This window comes from Elephantulus edwardii, unplaced genomic scaffold, assembly GCF_000299155.1.
Source record: "Elephantulus edwardii isolate Elephantulus edwardi_28Jun2011 unplaced genomic scaffold, EleEdw1.0 scaffold00282, whole genome shotgun sequence".
In the NCBI taxonomy this organism is placed as follows: Eukaryota; Metazoa; Chordata; class Mammalia; order Macroscelidea; family Macroscelididae; genus Elephantulus; species Elephantulus edwardii.
This window is the reverse complement of record NW_006400032.1, coordinates 1262195-1278324: the sequence shown is the minus strand read 5'-3', so window position 1 is coordinate 1278324 and position 16130 is coordinate 1262195. Positions and strand designations below refer to the sequence as shown.

The window sequence follows — 16130 nt, the reverse complement described above, 5'->3', positions numbered from 1 at the left end:
TGGACTCCCAGTTGACCTTCCATTGAGTTTCTGGGGCTGTAAAGTAGAAGGGAGATTGCTCACCACCTCTCTCCATCAGAGTTACTAGTGGATTCGAACCGCCAGAGGATTGGAAAGCTTTGGGGTTAGCACCACAACTCTTTATGATCTAGGTTGTAAACTATGAACTAGAACTCCCTAGTATAAACTAGGGACCAGGCAATATTTCACATAAAATCACTTTAGTTGGAGATCTGACAATAAACCACGCTTAGTATAAGGTCTAGGAGGTATTTTGTTTTGACCTGTAAATGTTTGAAAGCATTTTCTTGGGAGTGTTAAACTGATTTTGACTCACAGTGACCCCATGTGACAGAGTAGTGCTGCTCCATGGGGTTTTAACAGCTGTTGGTCTAGTGGTGGTAAGACTCTCAGCTATAATCCCAAAGGCACATGGTTCAAATCCACCAGTTACTCTTCAAGAAACGGATGGGCAATCTCCTCCCATGGGATTAACAGCCTCAGGAAATCTACTGGAGGGTAAACTATGGGTTGGTTCAGACTCGAGGGCACAAACAACAAACCTTTATGGGAGCAGATTGCCAGTTCCACCCCCAGCCCCCACACCGAGCTGCAGGGTGGATCTGAACCATCAACCTTTTGGTTAACAGTCAAATGCGTACTTCTTATGCCAACAGAGTTAACACGGTATTGAAGGTGTTAAAATGTGGCAATAAACATCTCACAGGATAGGTGGCTTCAAAAGCAATAGACTGCAAGAAAGGCCAGGGACAAGTCACAGATAAATCACTGAAATGAGTTAAAAGAAGTTCTAGGTAAATGTCTGAGACAAAGATTTTTATAATTTGGCACTGGCACAAAGTAACAAGAATTCACATCCAACTATTTCCCACATCACTGGTAGATATCAACAACCCCTTTAAATTCACAGAAATAGCTAAGTAGGAGAAAGGTCCTATTTACTGTGTCAAGAAAAATAGCAAAGTTCACTTAAAAAATGTTGCAACCTTGAGTGGTTCTAATCTACCAGACACTCTGCTGGAGGAGGAGGGACAATCTCCTCCTGTACTAGTCAGATCTGATTTGACAGGACACACACAACAAAATAATAATAAAAAAAAAAGTTGCAGCCTTCACCTGTGCTAGCTGTAGTAGGAGATTTGAAAGAAAAGGTGATGGGGGGGGGCAGGAATGCTGCAAAAATCTAATCTAATGGTGATGAGTTAGCCACAACAGGTAAGGCAAATTCTTGCAAACAACTGAATCTCAACCATAACCTTGCAATATGCACATATGTACAAGAAGTGCCGTGGGAGGGCTCTTTGGAGGCAAGAATGATGAGACTCTGCCTCACGCACTTTAAGCATCTTGCCAGGAGAGGCTATTCCTTGGAGGTGGACATGGCGCTTGGAAGGGTGGAGGATCGGCGAAGGAGAGGAAGACCGTCCCCCGGGTGGACTGACATGGTGACTGCTGCCATGGGCTCAAGAGTGTCAGGTAGTCTGAGGATGGCACAGCATAGGACAGGGTTCATATCTATAGTTCCTAAGGTCATACTTGACAGCACTTACCAACAATAACAAAGACGTACATTACATGGTGACCACGGATGAAGAGAAGCTGTAACTGTTTACATCGTGAGCACCTAAATGAGAATTATATTTGCACTGGGTAAATCTGCTGCCAAGGACAAGGATATCAATTTATAAAGACTTAGGTGTACCTCAGTATTGTCAATTGCTTCACTGGCATCTAAAAGTTGGACACTAAATAAAAGAGAGTCAAGAACTGATTCCTTTGAACTGTGGCACTGACAGAGTACTGAATATCCCATAGGCTGCTAAAAGAACAAACAAGTCTATCTTGGATTAAATGCAATCATGGTCCTTCTTAGAAGCAAAGGTGGTGAATCTTCATCTCATACTTCAGGCATGTGGTCAAGAGGGCCCAGTCCTTGGAAAAAGACATCATATTGGAAAAGGGGGAGGGTGAGAGAAAGAGCAGAGTCTCAACAAGGACTGACACCATGGCTTTAACAATGGGCGTTATGGAGACTGAGGACCGTTCAGATCTGTTCAGTGTCACCATGAGTAGAACACTCAGGGACACCTACCAGGCTGCTTGTGGGGTTCCTAGCTGTCACAACAAAACCAAAAAACAATGCCAGGCTGATCAACACTGGAGAGCCCAGGAATTCTGAGGGGACAGCCATCAGGTAACACTGGGGAACATCAAAGTCAAGCTCTCCCATGTTTAAAGTGTTTGCTCTAGTCTCCTTTGCAATGGAGATTATATATTTTTTTTCTTTCTACTTTGTATTTAGTCTCTCCCTTTGTGACTGACCTTGCTCCCATTCTCAGTGACGCCATGTGAACCTGACCAAGAGCACTATTATAAACAAAGAAAGCAATCCCAAAGGGTGAGCCTCCACACGAAGAGCTATCACGTCCGGACGCTACTCTGCAGCTTCTACAAGAGCAGCAAAAAGGCTGAACCTGACGCATTTGGCATTTTATTTCTTCTGGGAGAGTACCTTGGTCATGGGCTGACTAAAGAAGCAGTCCTAGAGAAAATAAGACTGGCATTTATTGGAGGACTTTTATCATCAAAATGCTTACCGGGTCAGTGAAATGTCCTAGCGGTGCTGTGGGAATAGCTTGGCGAAGACTTTTAAAGATGAAAGCAGACGCAAGAAAGGCAGCGAGAGGCCATGGGAAGACCAAGAATGGCCATAAGGACAAAGCCTGCTCACTGCAACGTTGATCCAGGAGCAAGCATAAAGCATTCTTTGTGCATTATGTCTAAAAACAATGGTAGCTTTTAAGAGGGCAGTTCGCAAATGGGGAATATGAGATAAATGGCAATCAAATAATCTGAGATTAAGTGATGATGACTCAGAAGCATTTATTCTACTTCTATTAATATAAAGTCCATTTCCATAGTAACAGGTGGGGAAAGTGGGCTGCGGTCAGCAGTAGGATTTCACGGCACCCGTAGCTGTGGGTTTGCCTAGTCACGGGCAGCACTGGTCTTTATAACTATTGGAGTCAAGAGCTTTCACAAAAAAGATAAAGAGCAAGCTCTGATTCACAGAAGGAGCATGTAGTCACTGAGAAGTTTCCTGGCTGGTTCGTGCAGAGCCGTGGAGAAAATGTGTTCTCCTGAGTATAATGTGTGCATGCACATTCCGTGATGTCTCCCCTCCCACCTCATGCTAAGCAAGTGTCTGCCTCGATGGGGCTCTTGGAAGAAGCGCGCCTTATCTGTTACGCTGCCTGGGCAGGTAATCTGAGGCTCCGAGAAGCGCCAGGTTCAAATCTCTCAGAAAAGGAACTGGGAACACTCAGCAAGAGGTCACAGGGAAGGCGGCAGATGACAGAGTAGAAGCCCTCAGTGCCGAGAAAAGCTGGCCGTGGAAAAAACCAAATCGATCCACTCCCAAGCCATCTACTCATGTGTACCCACAGCAGCGTTTCAACTGGTCTAATTGTATGCATTTATAAAAAGGGGTGCTTTGGTGGTGCAAATGGTTAACTGTACTTGACTGTTGATTGGAGGTTCAAGTCCACGAAGAGGCTCCACTGCAAACTCAATGGAGGGCAGTTGGACTGTCTGACTCGCATCAGTGTTGACTCAATGGGAAATGATATGCTTACAAAGTCTTTGATGAGTTATAATAGCACAAGTGGATTTCTTTTTTTTTTACAAGTGGATTTCTGAACCATGTGCTGTCTGCAAGTCAGTTGTGGGAATACCATGGCTTGGAGAGGGCAAAATGTACAGAGTAGTGGCCCTTCCTAGCCTGTGTCCTGCCATCATGTGGACAGATGGTCAGGGTCTCTGCTTCTGGAACAAGTCTGTGCATGGCCCTGGAACCGTGTGGTCACCCAGAAGGTGGGAGCACACACTGTGACCCCGTTGGTGCATGATTCATTTAATCCCCTCATCCCTGCATGCTTTTGCCCAAAAAGGAAAACATGACACTCCTGGGGATAAAGATTTCCTCAAAGCAGGAGAAGACACTGAGACCTTTGTGCTCTGCAAAAGGAGAGAACAAATGGGTTGTTTTCAGCATGATTGTATCTCAAAGGCAACCCACTGGGCACTGGCCACATGTTAAGGAAAAATCCAACGTGGTTAATGGAACCATTACCATAGTAAAAAACAATGATCTTGCTGTTTATTTCCATTATTACTTGGAAAGGTAAATAGGACATCTGTGTTTGTAAGTTCTGTAAAATACAAGCTGTTTTCTTTTTCCCTCTGGTACAATGATTACAACTGTCAGCTACTGACTGAAAAGAGGGTGGGTTCAAAGTGACCAGCCACTCTCTCAGAGAAAGAGGAGGTTGGCTGCTTCCATGAAGATTACATAGAACCCTGGAAACCCACTGAGAGGTTCTACCCTGTCCTGCAGGGTTACCCCGAGTCCAGACGGACACAACAGCACACAACAGAAGCATATAGAACTACACAGATTCACATCAACCTCACCCACTTGAAAAATACAGCGACTGCTTACAAACAATGGAGCATGCCAGTAAGATACAAACGAGTGAGCACTTTCGGAGACAGATCTTTGATGGGCTTTATTTAACATGAACTGTTTTCTTTAAAACAGAGATCCGTCGGAGGTGAACTACAGGGTACAAGTTCTAGAGCATGGCACGGATGGCAGGTAATACTCAACAGCACCTCACATGTGACTGAAAGACAATGTCGGCAACACACTGTGGAAGGGAAACAAATGTACAAGGCACCTGGCTGGGGAGCAGCCGCGGCGTTGGCTGCCTCGGGGACAGGCTCACTCTGTGCACTGAGGGTCGGGCTGAGACGTGTGACGTTCGGAATGGTATACAGGATGTTCAGATCTCCAGCCCGGGTCCTATGCAGGCAACCGACCTTTCCTCAGACTGCTTGACACCCTCCGCGTGGTTTAAGGTTTTAAAGACGGGCTGAGCTGAGATGTGACACAGTAACACAAACCCTCCTGAAATTCTTTCTTTCAAATCTAGAAGGGAAGGTTGGCCCCTTCCCAAATATCAAATCCAACGGTGGCTTTGAGCGTCCTAAAGACAACAAAAGGCAGAACGTGGACTGAAATGAAAACCAAATCATTCAAATGGAAAAGGTGATTCATAAAAAGAAAAATTGGTAGTGAGCCCGTGAGTGGTACAGTTGTCTGAGCGAAGATGTTCACCGCGTGTCCACCATGTACCCAAGTGCCAAGCTGTCCTTGGCAGTGGTGAGGCATTAGCTACCTTTCCCTTCACACACTCTGTTCTGCTACTGGTGACCGCATGCCAAGTGCTGAAGTTGGAGGAGACCCCAAATTGGCACAGGACCCCAGGCTGTGATCTGGCCGCTGTGGTCAGGTCTGTGGGAAACAAGACTTACACTCTCAAAGAATGACCCCAAAGTTCCCTCTCCTCTTCCTGTTTGCTCTGTGTGTTTAGACCTGGCGGGGAGGTCCAAACGAGTTCCGTTTCCCTCTCAGTTCTAGGCACTCTCTGGAACATCTTTGATTGACCAGGGTCTTTCATTTCTTTCCAACACCGTTGGTGACTTTCGATTTGGAATGTCGGTTCCTTCTTCTGGAAGAATGGCTTTCATTGTTGCCTGAATGCTTGGGTGGGCTGTCTTCAGAACCTGGTCAAAGGAATAAGAGCACATGGTCACCTCGGGCTGCTCCATCTTCAAGGGTCTGTGAGCTGTATTTCTAGGCAGATCGCCCCATAAGGGCTTCTCCACCGGTACCTGCACGCCATCTAGTGGCCTTGCTAAGAAATCAGGGTGAGACATACTGAACCTCAGAGCCAAGCCAGTAATGCAGGTGACTCCTGTATAAAAACAGCCCCAGGCATTTCTGAGATGGTTCTTGAACCATTTCTGCACCCACAACGTGTAGGGGTCAGTGATCATGACCATGTGGACCAGAAGTGAGAGTGTAAAATGAAATGGAGAGTGCAAATGAGGGCTTTCAAACCTCCATCACACAGGAGTCCATCAGAATTTTAACCCAGAATTTCAGTTTCTACCTCCTGGCCTGCCATATTCTACACGAGAAGTGTGTAAACTGGAAAGGTATCTGGCTTCAAACAACTAAAGTAATGACATTTTCTTGAGTCTCTGAGTGGTACAAACGATTAACACGCTCAAGCTAACAAAGGTTGGAGATTTGAAGCTACCCAAACGCACCGCAGAAGCAAGCCCTGGCAACCTAATTCTGGAAAGTCAGCCCTACTCTTTGGAGTGCATTTCCCCTTTGACACACGTGGAGTCACCATCAGTTGAAAATGACTCAACAACAGCTAGTTTGTTTGCTGCAGAGGCTACCTGTAATCCCTTTTGTTCATGACTGTCTCCGAAGCCACACAGAGCCACCAGAAATGGAGTCCCGCCCTCATGATGCTTGGTCATGCAGGGGTGACACCATTTGTCATATATTACTTTTGGGGCTCGGAAAAAGGCTTCTATAAAATGTTATGTCAGCCAAGTCCTGCACCATCAGTGGTGGTGGTGTGTGGTGATAGGAATGAGAGCAAAGCGACATTCCAAGTAAAGGATAGAGATGTTAGCGAGGTCAGTTAGACGTCCTGGCACTGGGGTGGTTCTGTGTTTAGTCTGAAGATATGGCCAACTGTGAGCCGGAAGATTCCTTAGCCCAAGAAGCTCAGATGCAGCCCCAAAGGAACTCTCTCTCAAAGCTCAACCTCAAGCTCATTGTTATCGAGACGGAATCGACTCAAAGCTGGCCCTCCAGTGGGCTTTAAGAGGCTGTAGACTGGATGGGAGGAGATCGCTCATCATTCTCCTGGTGGATTTAAATCACCAGAGATGTGGGTTCTGCTGGAGAAGGAGGGGGCAAATCTCCTCCTGTACCAGTCAGATCTAATTTGAGAGTATACGTAAAAATAATAAATATTTAAGAAGAAAAAAAAAGAGGGCAGAGATGTGGGTTCTTCCGGTTAGGGTGCAACACCCTACAGACTACGCTACCAGCACTCCCTTCCTCAGCCAGCCAAGAAAACAAGGTCTGCCTTTACTATCTCCACAGACACTAGCGTTTGGCTTGGTCCAAGAGTCATCCTGACCACACTTGAGACTTGCCCCCTCAGTCCTTTTTTCCATCTACATTTCATTTAAGTGTATCTCTACCAGTTGTGACTGAGTCACCCCCGACTCATGAATCCCAAGAGTGCTGGAGCAGAAATGCTCTGCAGGGTTCTCAATGGGCGGCATTGCATGAGGGCGCTTCAGGGGATACAGTCTGTAGATAGAGTTATGCTGCTGAGCCTTTGGTGTTAGGAACCTGCCAGCGTCTGTGGGGGAGAAAGATGGGCCATCTCCTCCTGTGCAATTTATAGTCTCGAATCTCATTGAAGGGTCAGCTATGAGTTCGTTCCAACTCAACAGCAATGAGCTAGCGATATTTCTGAAGTAGACCACCAAGGCTTTCTTCTGAGGGACCTCTGGGTGAGCTCGAAACATCAATTACCCACCACACTCTGAGCATGTCAGCATCTGTCCCACCCAGAGTCAGTTCTATCTCCATGACTGTTCATTATTCTCTAGTAGGGAATGCTGGTCTACAAGGGACCCTCTTATTAGTGGCCCCAGGTTGCTCCTTGGAGGCAAGGATTTTTGAAGTTCCATCTCACACACTTTGGGCGAGGGACCAATCCCTGGAGAAAAACATCATTCTAGGAAAGGCAGAGGGTCAATGCAGGAGAGAAAAGACCCTGGATGAGAAGGAATGACACAGTGACTGTGGCACTGGGGTCAGGTGTGTCGGCGATGGTGAGGCTGGTCGGATAGAGCAGGGTTCAGAGCCAGTGTTCACAGGGTCGCTATGAGTCATAGTTGACTTGATGGTACATAACAACATGAGTGGCCCCATGTAGACCCCTAATTCCACTCCTTGACCAGCAGGAACCATCTCAAAAGGGGTGACAAGGAACTCGGCCAGACTGGTGCTGGCACTCCAGACCCCAGAGGGGATGGTTTGAGAAGCCTGATGCCCTCTCATTCTCTGTGCCATCTGTGAGCTCATGACAGGCAGGTCACTGCTCTTCATGACTTCATCCGGCCTCCCTCTCAGCCCACAGGAGCTGCCACAAGCCCACTGCCCAGTGGTGCCTCATCAGTGCCACTATTCTCCAAGTCTAACTCTTGAAAAGAAGTGGACGGCCCCAGAGCCTTCCAAAGGCCCCTGGGAGAGGGGCAGGATGCTAGAGCTGTGTGCTGCCGAAATCCTACTCAGACTGGCTGTCCTCCTCAACAAAGGCAATTCAGCTGATCTACCTTTGCTGAGAGTCTTCTCTTCCCAGAGCACGGCTCTTTCTAACCCCTTTTTCAGGATGAAAGCCAAGAGGAAGTGCATGCTCAAGCGCCATGCACCAAGCTTGGCCGATCGCACTCCTGCCTCAGGAGGTCAGACCGCTGAGGGTGAAAGTGGCCGTCTCTTCTTCTGGAGCAACTCTCTCGGGCAGACTGGAGACACCACGCGTGTCTCTTAAGGAACAGGAGACAATAAGGAGACCTGAATGCGTTCAGGAAACACATGCTTTGTGGTCGGAGCATAAACACATTCCAAGTCCTCTTGTGAAGCTTATATGGAAGTTGAGGGACCAATAAAGTTTTAAATCACAAATAAGAAAAAGATACCTTTTGCGCTTTTCCCGTGGGTCCAGGAGATATCCGGGCTGTAAGTACCATCTTCACACTCTGAATAGGTCTTGTGAGGTGAGGGGATGGAGAGAAAGAGAGAAACTGAAGTTGAGAATCTCAAGGCCACCCTGGACACAGGAAGGGAACTGCGGACACCTGCCCCTGAGGCCGAATCCCTGCCTCACCCAGGCTGAGGACAGAGCCCTCCTATTGCTTCCATTTCCCAGCTATAATCAAACCTCTTCAGAACAAATCTTCTACAAAGAGCCTTCAGATCCTCAGACTTTAAGTATGCATAACAACCTACAGATGTTATATAACCTCAACAGAGACACAGTTGATGACATTCCTACAGAGCTAAGCCCACTCACATCTACTTCCTACTTCAACCCTCAGCACTTCATGGGCAGGGCAGGGCAGGGCAGGCATTACCTGTGCTCGCCTGAGGGGGACCCCAACAGAGCTGGGGGTGAGGAAGAGCCTCACACCAAACAGAAGAACATTCATAAAATCCAGGCCTTCTGTAAACAGGGCCAGTACTGCTACCACAATTTTAAAAAAACAACAAACAAAACCCCACCCCTCAACTCTATGTTTTACACTCTTCACAAAATGAGGATAAAATTGCAGACTTACTAAGTAGATAAGTTACATGCAAGGACAACAAATGACAGAATTCTACAACTGTCATATTATGTTCCTGCAACAGAAAAGTGGAAGGAACTCCCCTAGACCCGGTCACCTAGAAGTCTTATGTGGACGTGCTCGAGGCTAAAGTTCCCAGCAGGAGGTAGTAATTTGAAATCAAGACCATCGGGTCTCCTGTCTGTACCTTTTCTCGGTGACCATAGTGCTCCGCATACCACACCATGCCGTACAAACACAAGAAAGTGATAAAAGCCTGGAAGAGAGAAGCAGAAGAATCACGTTATAGGTGGTGTTGGGAGAGAAAAAAACCCCAAAAATCTTCTTCTGAGATGGTCAAGGTTGCGGTGGGGATTCATCTAGGATGGCTCAGGAAATTTTCCCATTCAACCTGGGACACTGGTTACAAGATCCTCCGAGATGACAGGGAAGCATCCCCAACGTTGTTTAACAAGAAGAGGTATTTACGGTGAGACCACAGCTACCCTACGACTCAGTGTCAAGTGTGATGTGCATTTTGTAAAGTAGGGTAAGGGGAGCTGTGTTTTCCTAACAGCTTTCCAAGTTCTTTTCTGTAAAAACAACACATAGATTCTATATTATGTTTCTGTTTTTCACAACAAATCCCTCACACCTTCCAGAAACACAGGTGTCTTGATATTCTTAGTCTCAAGCTTTTAAGGATAGCTACCATTTGAAGACTAAGGTGTGCCTGATTCAGGCCATGGTTTTTTCCAGTCCTTTGCTATGTATCAGAAAATAAGGGTGACAGAAGAACTGATGCCTTTGAGCTGTTCTGGAGAAGAGGTCTGAACAGTCCACGGACTGCCAAAAGAACGAACAGATATGCCTTGGAGAAAGTGCAGCCAGGGAGCTCCCTGGAGGCAAAGATGACGGAGCTTTGTCTCTTAAACTGTGGACATGTAGGGAGGTGAGGCTAGTCCTTGGAAAGGAACATGATGCTTGGAAAGAGGAAGAATCAGTAAAAGAGAAGAGAGAGACTGACACAGTGACCAGCAAGACAGACTGACTTCAGCAATGGGCTCCAGTGTGTCAGAGATGATAAAGATGGCCCGTGACAGGGCAGAGTCCAGGTCTGTTTTTCATAGGGTTTCTAGGAATCATACTCAACGGCATCTAACAACAACAACAACAACAACACCAACAACATACAGGGCGCTCTGGTGGATGAACAAGTAAGAAGTTGAGCTGCCAACCCAAAGGTAGGTGGTTTGAACCCACTATTTGCTCTGAGGAGAAAGATGGACACTCTTCTATGGATTTATAGCCCCTGAAAACCCACCACAGGCTCAGCTATGGGATGACTGCACGACAACAACATAGACATAAGGAGGTGCCCTGGTGGCAAGTGCATAACATACTGGGCTGTTAACTAACTGAGAGGCAGGCAGTTCAAATCCAACAGCTGTTTCACAAGTCAAAGACGGGGAGTCTCTTCCCATGAAGATTTACAGCCTTGAAAAGCCAAAGGAAGCTCCCAATGAGATACCTCCAACTTGTGGACAGAGATCAAGTGCAGATGGAAGGAGTTCTGGTGATGCACAGTTAAACACTCTGCTGCTATGAGAAAGGCTGGTGGCTGACACTACCCAGTGGCTCCACCGGATATGAAGACCTGGCAACCTTGGTCTCGCCCAGGTCCCCAAAACAAACCCAAACCGCTGCCATCAAGTCAATTCTGACTCACAGCAACCCTAAAAGAATAAAACTGCCCTATAGGGTTCTGAAGACTGCAGATCTTTATGGATGCAGATTGCCACATCTGTCCCTTGTGGAGTGGCTGGTGGGCCTGTACCGCTGACCTTTCCATTGGGAACTGAACACTATGGCACCAGAGCTCTGCCTGTAAAGATTACAGCCTAGACAACCCTCTGGGAGCAGTTCTATGCTCTCACATGGCGCTGCTGATTTGTGGGCATCTAACAAAGGCAGAAACCAATGGTGATTTTACATCTTGATACCCCCAGCATTCACCACTCCATCCTGAGAAAGAAAAGCCTCATGGGAACAGCCAGGGCCAGCAGGGCTAGGCCCCAGGCTGCAGTCCAGTCTGGCGGGTGGAGCAAAGACCAGCAGGGCAGACAGGGGCTGTGGATTCTTTTCACTGCTTCTCGACAGTCCAGAGAGTCTGGTTTGGGTCCAGTTTCCTTCAAGCTAACAAGATTTACTAAGTGACCTCCAGGTGCACTTCTTTGTGTTATGTTCCAAAAAGGAAGGACTTCTGAGGGCTCTAGCAGGCCGCCTTCTACCAGGTGGAGGAGGTGGGAATGGGGACATGTTACACAGGAACTACCTGCTCACGGTGGGTTAGGTCCATTCTGGGATTTCAGGGATCTTAAAACTCACGCGCTTGCTTTGGCAGCACAATACAGAGAAAATTAGCATGACCCGCGTGCACAGATCACTTTGCAAATTCATGAAGTGTTCCATATTTTAAAAAAAAAACAAAAAATAAACAAAGAACCCCAAACGAAAATCCTCACACCTCATGAAAAAGTTAGGCTGTGAATAAATACATAAAACTTTAAAAAAACTGTGCTTTCTCAAATTTCTAACATATCAATATTAAATGTGTTGTTGTTGTTAGGTGCCATCGAGTCAAGTACAACTCACAGGGACCCTATCAACAAAAGATCTGAACCCTGTTCTATCCTGTGCCATCCTCACACTTCCTGACACACAAAAACCTATTATTGCAGCAGTGACTATGTGAATCCACTTGGCTGAGGGTCTTCCTCTCCTTTGCCGACCCTCAACCCTTCCCAGCATCATGTCCTTCTCCAAGGAACAGCCTCTCCTAGCAACATGCCCAAAGTGTGTGAGGTGAAGCCTTATCATTCTTGCCTCCAAAGAGCACTCGGGCTGCACTCTCTCATACTTTCTTAAATTATGTGGCCTCTCCATCAGGTTTCAGGCTGAAAATATTTCTAGGAAAAGACGATCTTATTCTTACAGAGTTGCTGGGGGATTCGACCACTGATCTTTCAGTTAACAGCTTCAATGTGTTACTGACTATGCCACCAGCATTCCTTACGATATACAAACGGCAGGAAAGACTAAAGGTTTCAGTGTTACCCGGGGGAGGAGAGGGCAGGTTCCACCTTCCTGAAGCCAGTCAGAGGCTGTGGGGTGGAGATAGGCCCACTGGCTGGGCTGTCGCTCTGAATTCTGTCCACCAGAGGGCAGGCCCATGTGGAGCGTTCCTTGGCCTCCCAGCACCTGAGAGGATGGGCAGAGACTGCTGGGGCCGTCTCCCAGTAGCAGACAGGGGGACAGTGTGGGCTTTGCAGAGAGCCAGATAAACACTGGCAGATGGTGAGCGACAGGCGCTTATCACAACAGTCGCCACACAAAGGTTTGCTGGGGTTGTCAAATTTACCACTTCACCTCAGAGTACAAGGCCCATTTTACACTTGTCCCGGGAGACAAAAGCTACTCATTTACAGATATGCACTCACACCTGTGGAAATGTAAGCAAACACCCACCTGAAGTGTCGAGGCCAGGATTTAAGAAGGCAACTGCACAGGTTTTTTTTAAAGAAGGTGGGGGCACAGTGATAAGGGGCAAAGCCATGGCTCCCCAGGAGGACAGTGGGCAGAGCACCTCAGGAGATCAGACAGCTGCTGCCGGAGAGGTCTCCTACCTGCCAGAAGGGACCTCGGCTGCCGCACCAAGTGTGGATGCTACGGACCTTCACTCACCACATGAGAGGAGGAATTGGGGGCTTTGTGACTCTTCACTCACTCCTTACTGAACAAGAGTCTCCTCTCACCCAACTCTGACCTCCATGTCACTCCTTACAAAAGGTCAAGGCCATGGAAAGGTCTTGGTAACTTGTTTCTCTGGAATTTAGATGCCATAGTGTGCTAACAGAAAAGGCTAGTGGGTCAAACCCACCAGCTACTTAATGGGGGAAAGAAGAGGCTGTGTGTCCCATCCCGGAGAATTGCAGCTTTAGAAACCTCCTTGTGAACGTGGGTGTGGTAAACATAATGTTTACCAAATGTTACCGAATTGGTTCCTCAATCCTCTAGCAAGAGAAAAGGCTGGCTTAGCAGCGTCGGACCTGAATTTTAGAAGATCAACTATGCACCAGAGCAGAGGATGGAGTCCAAAGGCAGCGTGGTGAGAAAATGGGGTACCCATCCACTTTACTATTCACAGCCTTCAAGTTCAAGTGACAGAGAGAAAGATGAGAAGACCCAGTAAAAATGCAATCTTTAGACACACCCAATACACTCACCTAGCCTATAGGATGGGGGGAAGATAAATTTGAACATTCATTGTGGGATTTCCATATAAAACCCAAACCTCACTGCTACAGAGTAGATACTTCAACTGGTAGCACCTCCTGCAGGAAGCAGACTTGCCCACAGAGTTTCTGAAGCTGCAATCTTTACAGAAGCAGGACCACCTCGTCTTTCTCCCACAGAACAGCCACTGGTTTAAAACCACCCACCTTACTCGGTTAGTAGCCGAATTTGTTAACCCCTATGACATGGAGCATACAAAAGGGGTCATTATTCCCTTTTACTGATCAAAATGAAACAGGGCAGAACCGATTCAGGATCTACTTGATCACTGTTAGGATTTCTAACAAGAAACCTAATAATCAGCACTCTGAAAGGCATTAAAGACATTTGAAAAAAAAAAAAATCAAGTTTAGTCTTGTAGAAAACAAAACCCGACCTGAATCTGATTAACTAAGCCTCTAGATCCCGCAAGCGATTTATAGGAAATACAAAGGGTAAAGAAATAGATTTCACTGCAGAGCAGGATGCAATGAGTCAAATCAAGACTATGGGAAAACCAACAGGGTCAAAGGTCTGACTTCTTCAATGAATAGACTGCAGGGGGAAAAGAGAGGTGGCGGGAAAACCTTAGACAAAAGACACTCCAACCAGTCACAACCCACGGATACAGATCACAACACACTTGAACAATTCCTAAATGTACACTGATTCGTCATCTTAACAGCTGTAAGGAATTCATGTTAATTGTCAGTGTGACAGTGGTAATCTTAAACAAAAAGGCCTTCTTATTCTTCACTTTTTTCCAAGATTCTGAATACTAAAGGTTGATCTATAGAGTTTGTGTGTGCTGGCCAGTAGTTTGTGATTCACAGTCACTCCATGTGACAGAGCCCAAATCCCCGATGGGTTTCCTAGGCTCTTTACGAGGAGTCTGGGTTGTGCAGTGGTAAGTACTTGACTGCTAAATGAATGGTCAGCGGTTCAAATCCACTAGTCATGCCTTTGGAGAAAAATGCCGGTTTCTGTCATTTTGTACATGGATACAGATGTTAAAATGTCCAATAATGAGGTGAGAAAGGAAAGGGCATTGTAACTGTCCTTCACGGTAGCCCTTTAATTCTTAGCCTACTCTGAATAGGTGATTTCCTGTTATGTTAAATAACGTGTGTGATGCACCTGTCAAGGTTACTCACAACAGGGGCCAGGTGGTCTTAACGTGTTTTACTCTTAAAACATTAGCTTATAGCAGCCTGTGGCCAATTTCTAGGTATAACAAGTAGAATGACTTTTCCATGAATTTCTAAGGAACCTTGGTGCACGATAGCATTAATGTTTTTGTTATAGACTTCTCTTTTTTTTAAATTTTTATTTTCTGAACAATATCAAAGGCATTTAGAGCTAACATTTTTAGGTAGAAATTGTAATGACTCACCACACAAAGGAGCCACAGCACAACATAGAGTATCTGGGTCTTGGAGAAGAGATCCTGCCCAAATTTTATGCAAACAATAGCTTCCAGGAAACCAATGACCCTGGTGAGACAGAGAACAAGAGGTTAAATATTAACTCCTCTCACTGGAGCACGGCTTACCAGAAATACACATTATTCCATCAAAAAGTTCACTGATCAGAACATTTTTGTGAGAAACACTTGGCAGCAGATATCCATAGAATGACACTGTTCTAACTCACAGGACTTTAAACAAACAAAAAAAACAAACCACACACATATACATTTGTGTACACACAATTTGTGTGTGTATACATACATTTAACCTTTTCTTTTCTCCCAGACCAACATCTCAATTCATACATTTGATTAGCTGATGGCCTGAGACACTTCTAACAAATCAAATTTCTTCTAACAAGAATACATTAAAACGTTACTTGCATAATTAGAAACACGTTTTGTTTTTTTTTTTTTTTTTACTGCTGAACATGGACACATGCATGACCTTTATTCGGAAACACGTTTTTTTAAAGCCTTAAATACTGTTTAATAGGCACTATCATCTTATATCTTGGTGATGCCACCTCAGAACTCGTAAGCAAGGCAGCTTATTCAACCCAATAAAGCTCTTCTATCGGGAAGCCTCTTCATATTTTGGCTGCGACCTACCTCCAACCCCTTCTACTCAGAGGCCCCAACTCTGCCCTTAGCCACAGAAGGTGAGCTTGGTTGTTCCAAGTGACAATCCTTTAATAACTTAAGAGTAGCAATCATATTCCCTCCTTACCTTCTATTCCAACTTCACATTAAACGTCCTTTTATATATCTGGCAATAAAAGAGCTTTCATTCATGCACACCCATGTTTATTGCAGCTTTGTTCACAATGGCAAGGAGTTGGAAATAACCTAAGTGCCCATCAACAAACTAATGGATAGAGAAGCTGTGGTATATTCGCACAATGGAATACTATGCTGCATTAAAAAAACAAGGAACTCTATAAAAACAAGAGCAGAAATAAATGAAATAGAAAACAGAAAAACAATTGAAACTATCAACAAAACTAGGAGTTGGTTCTTTGAAAAGGTCAAC

The 16130-nt window shown here is 45.8% G+C and overlaps 1 protein-coding gene across 1 annotated transcript in view; it reads right to left on the bottom strand.

Moving 5' to 3' along the window:
- Positions 1-5092: 5092 nt before the first annotated feature.
- The window catches only part of PTDSS1 (phosphatidylserine synthase 1), an 84486-nt gene continuing 73448 nt past the window's right edge, over positions 5093-16130 (bottom strand). The window contains exons 10-13 of the mRNA XM_006900353.1: positions 15023-15122; positions 9503-9571; positions 8668-8737; positions 5093-5649 (exon numbers count right to left, since the gene is read on the bottom strand). Of these exons, the coding sequence (XP_006900415.1) occupies positions 5540-5649; positions 8668-8737; positions 9503-9571; positions 15023-15122 (349 nt within the window). The 3' untranslated portion in view covers positions 5093-5539. The remainder of the gene's footprint in view (positions 5650-8667; positions 8738-9502; positions 9572-15022; positions 15123-16130) is intronic.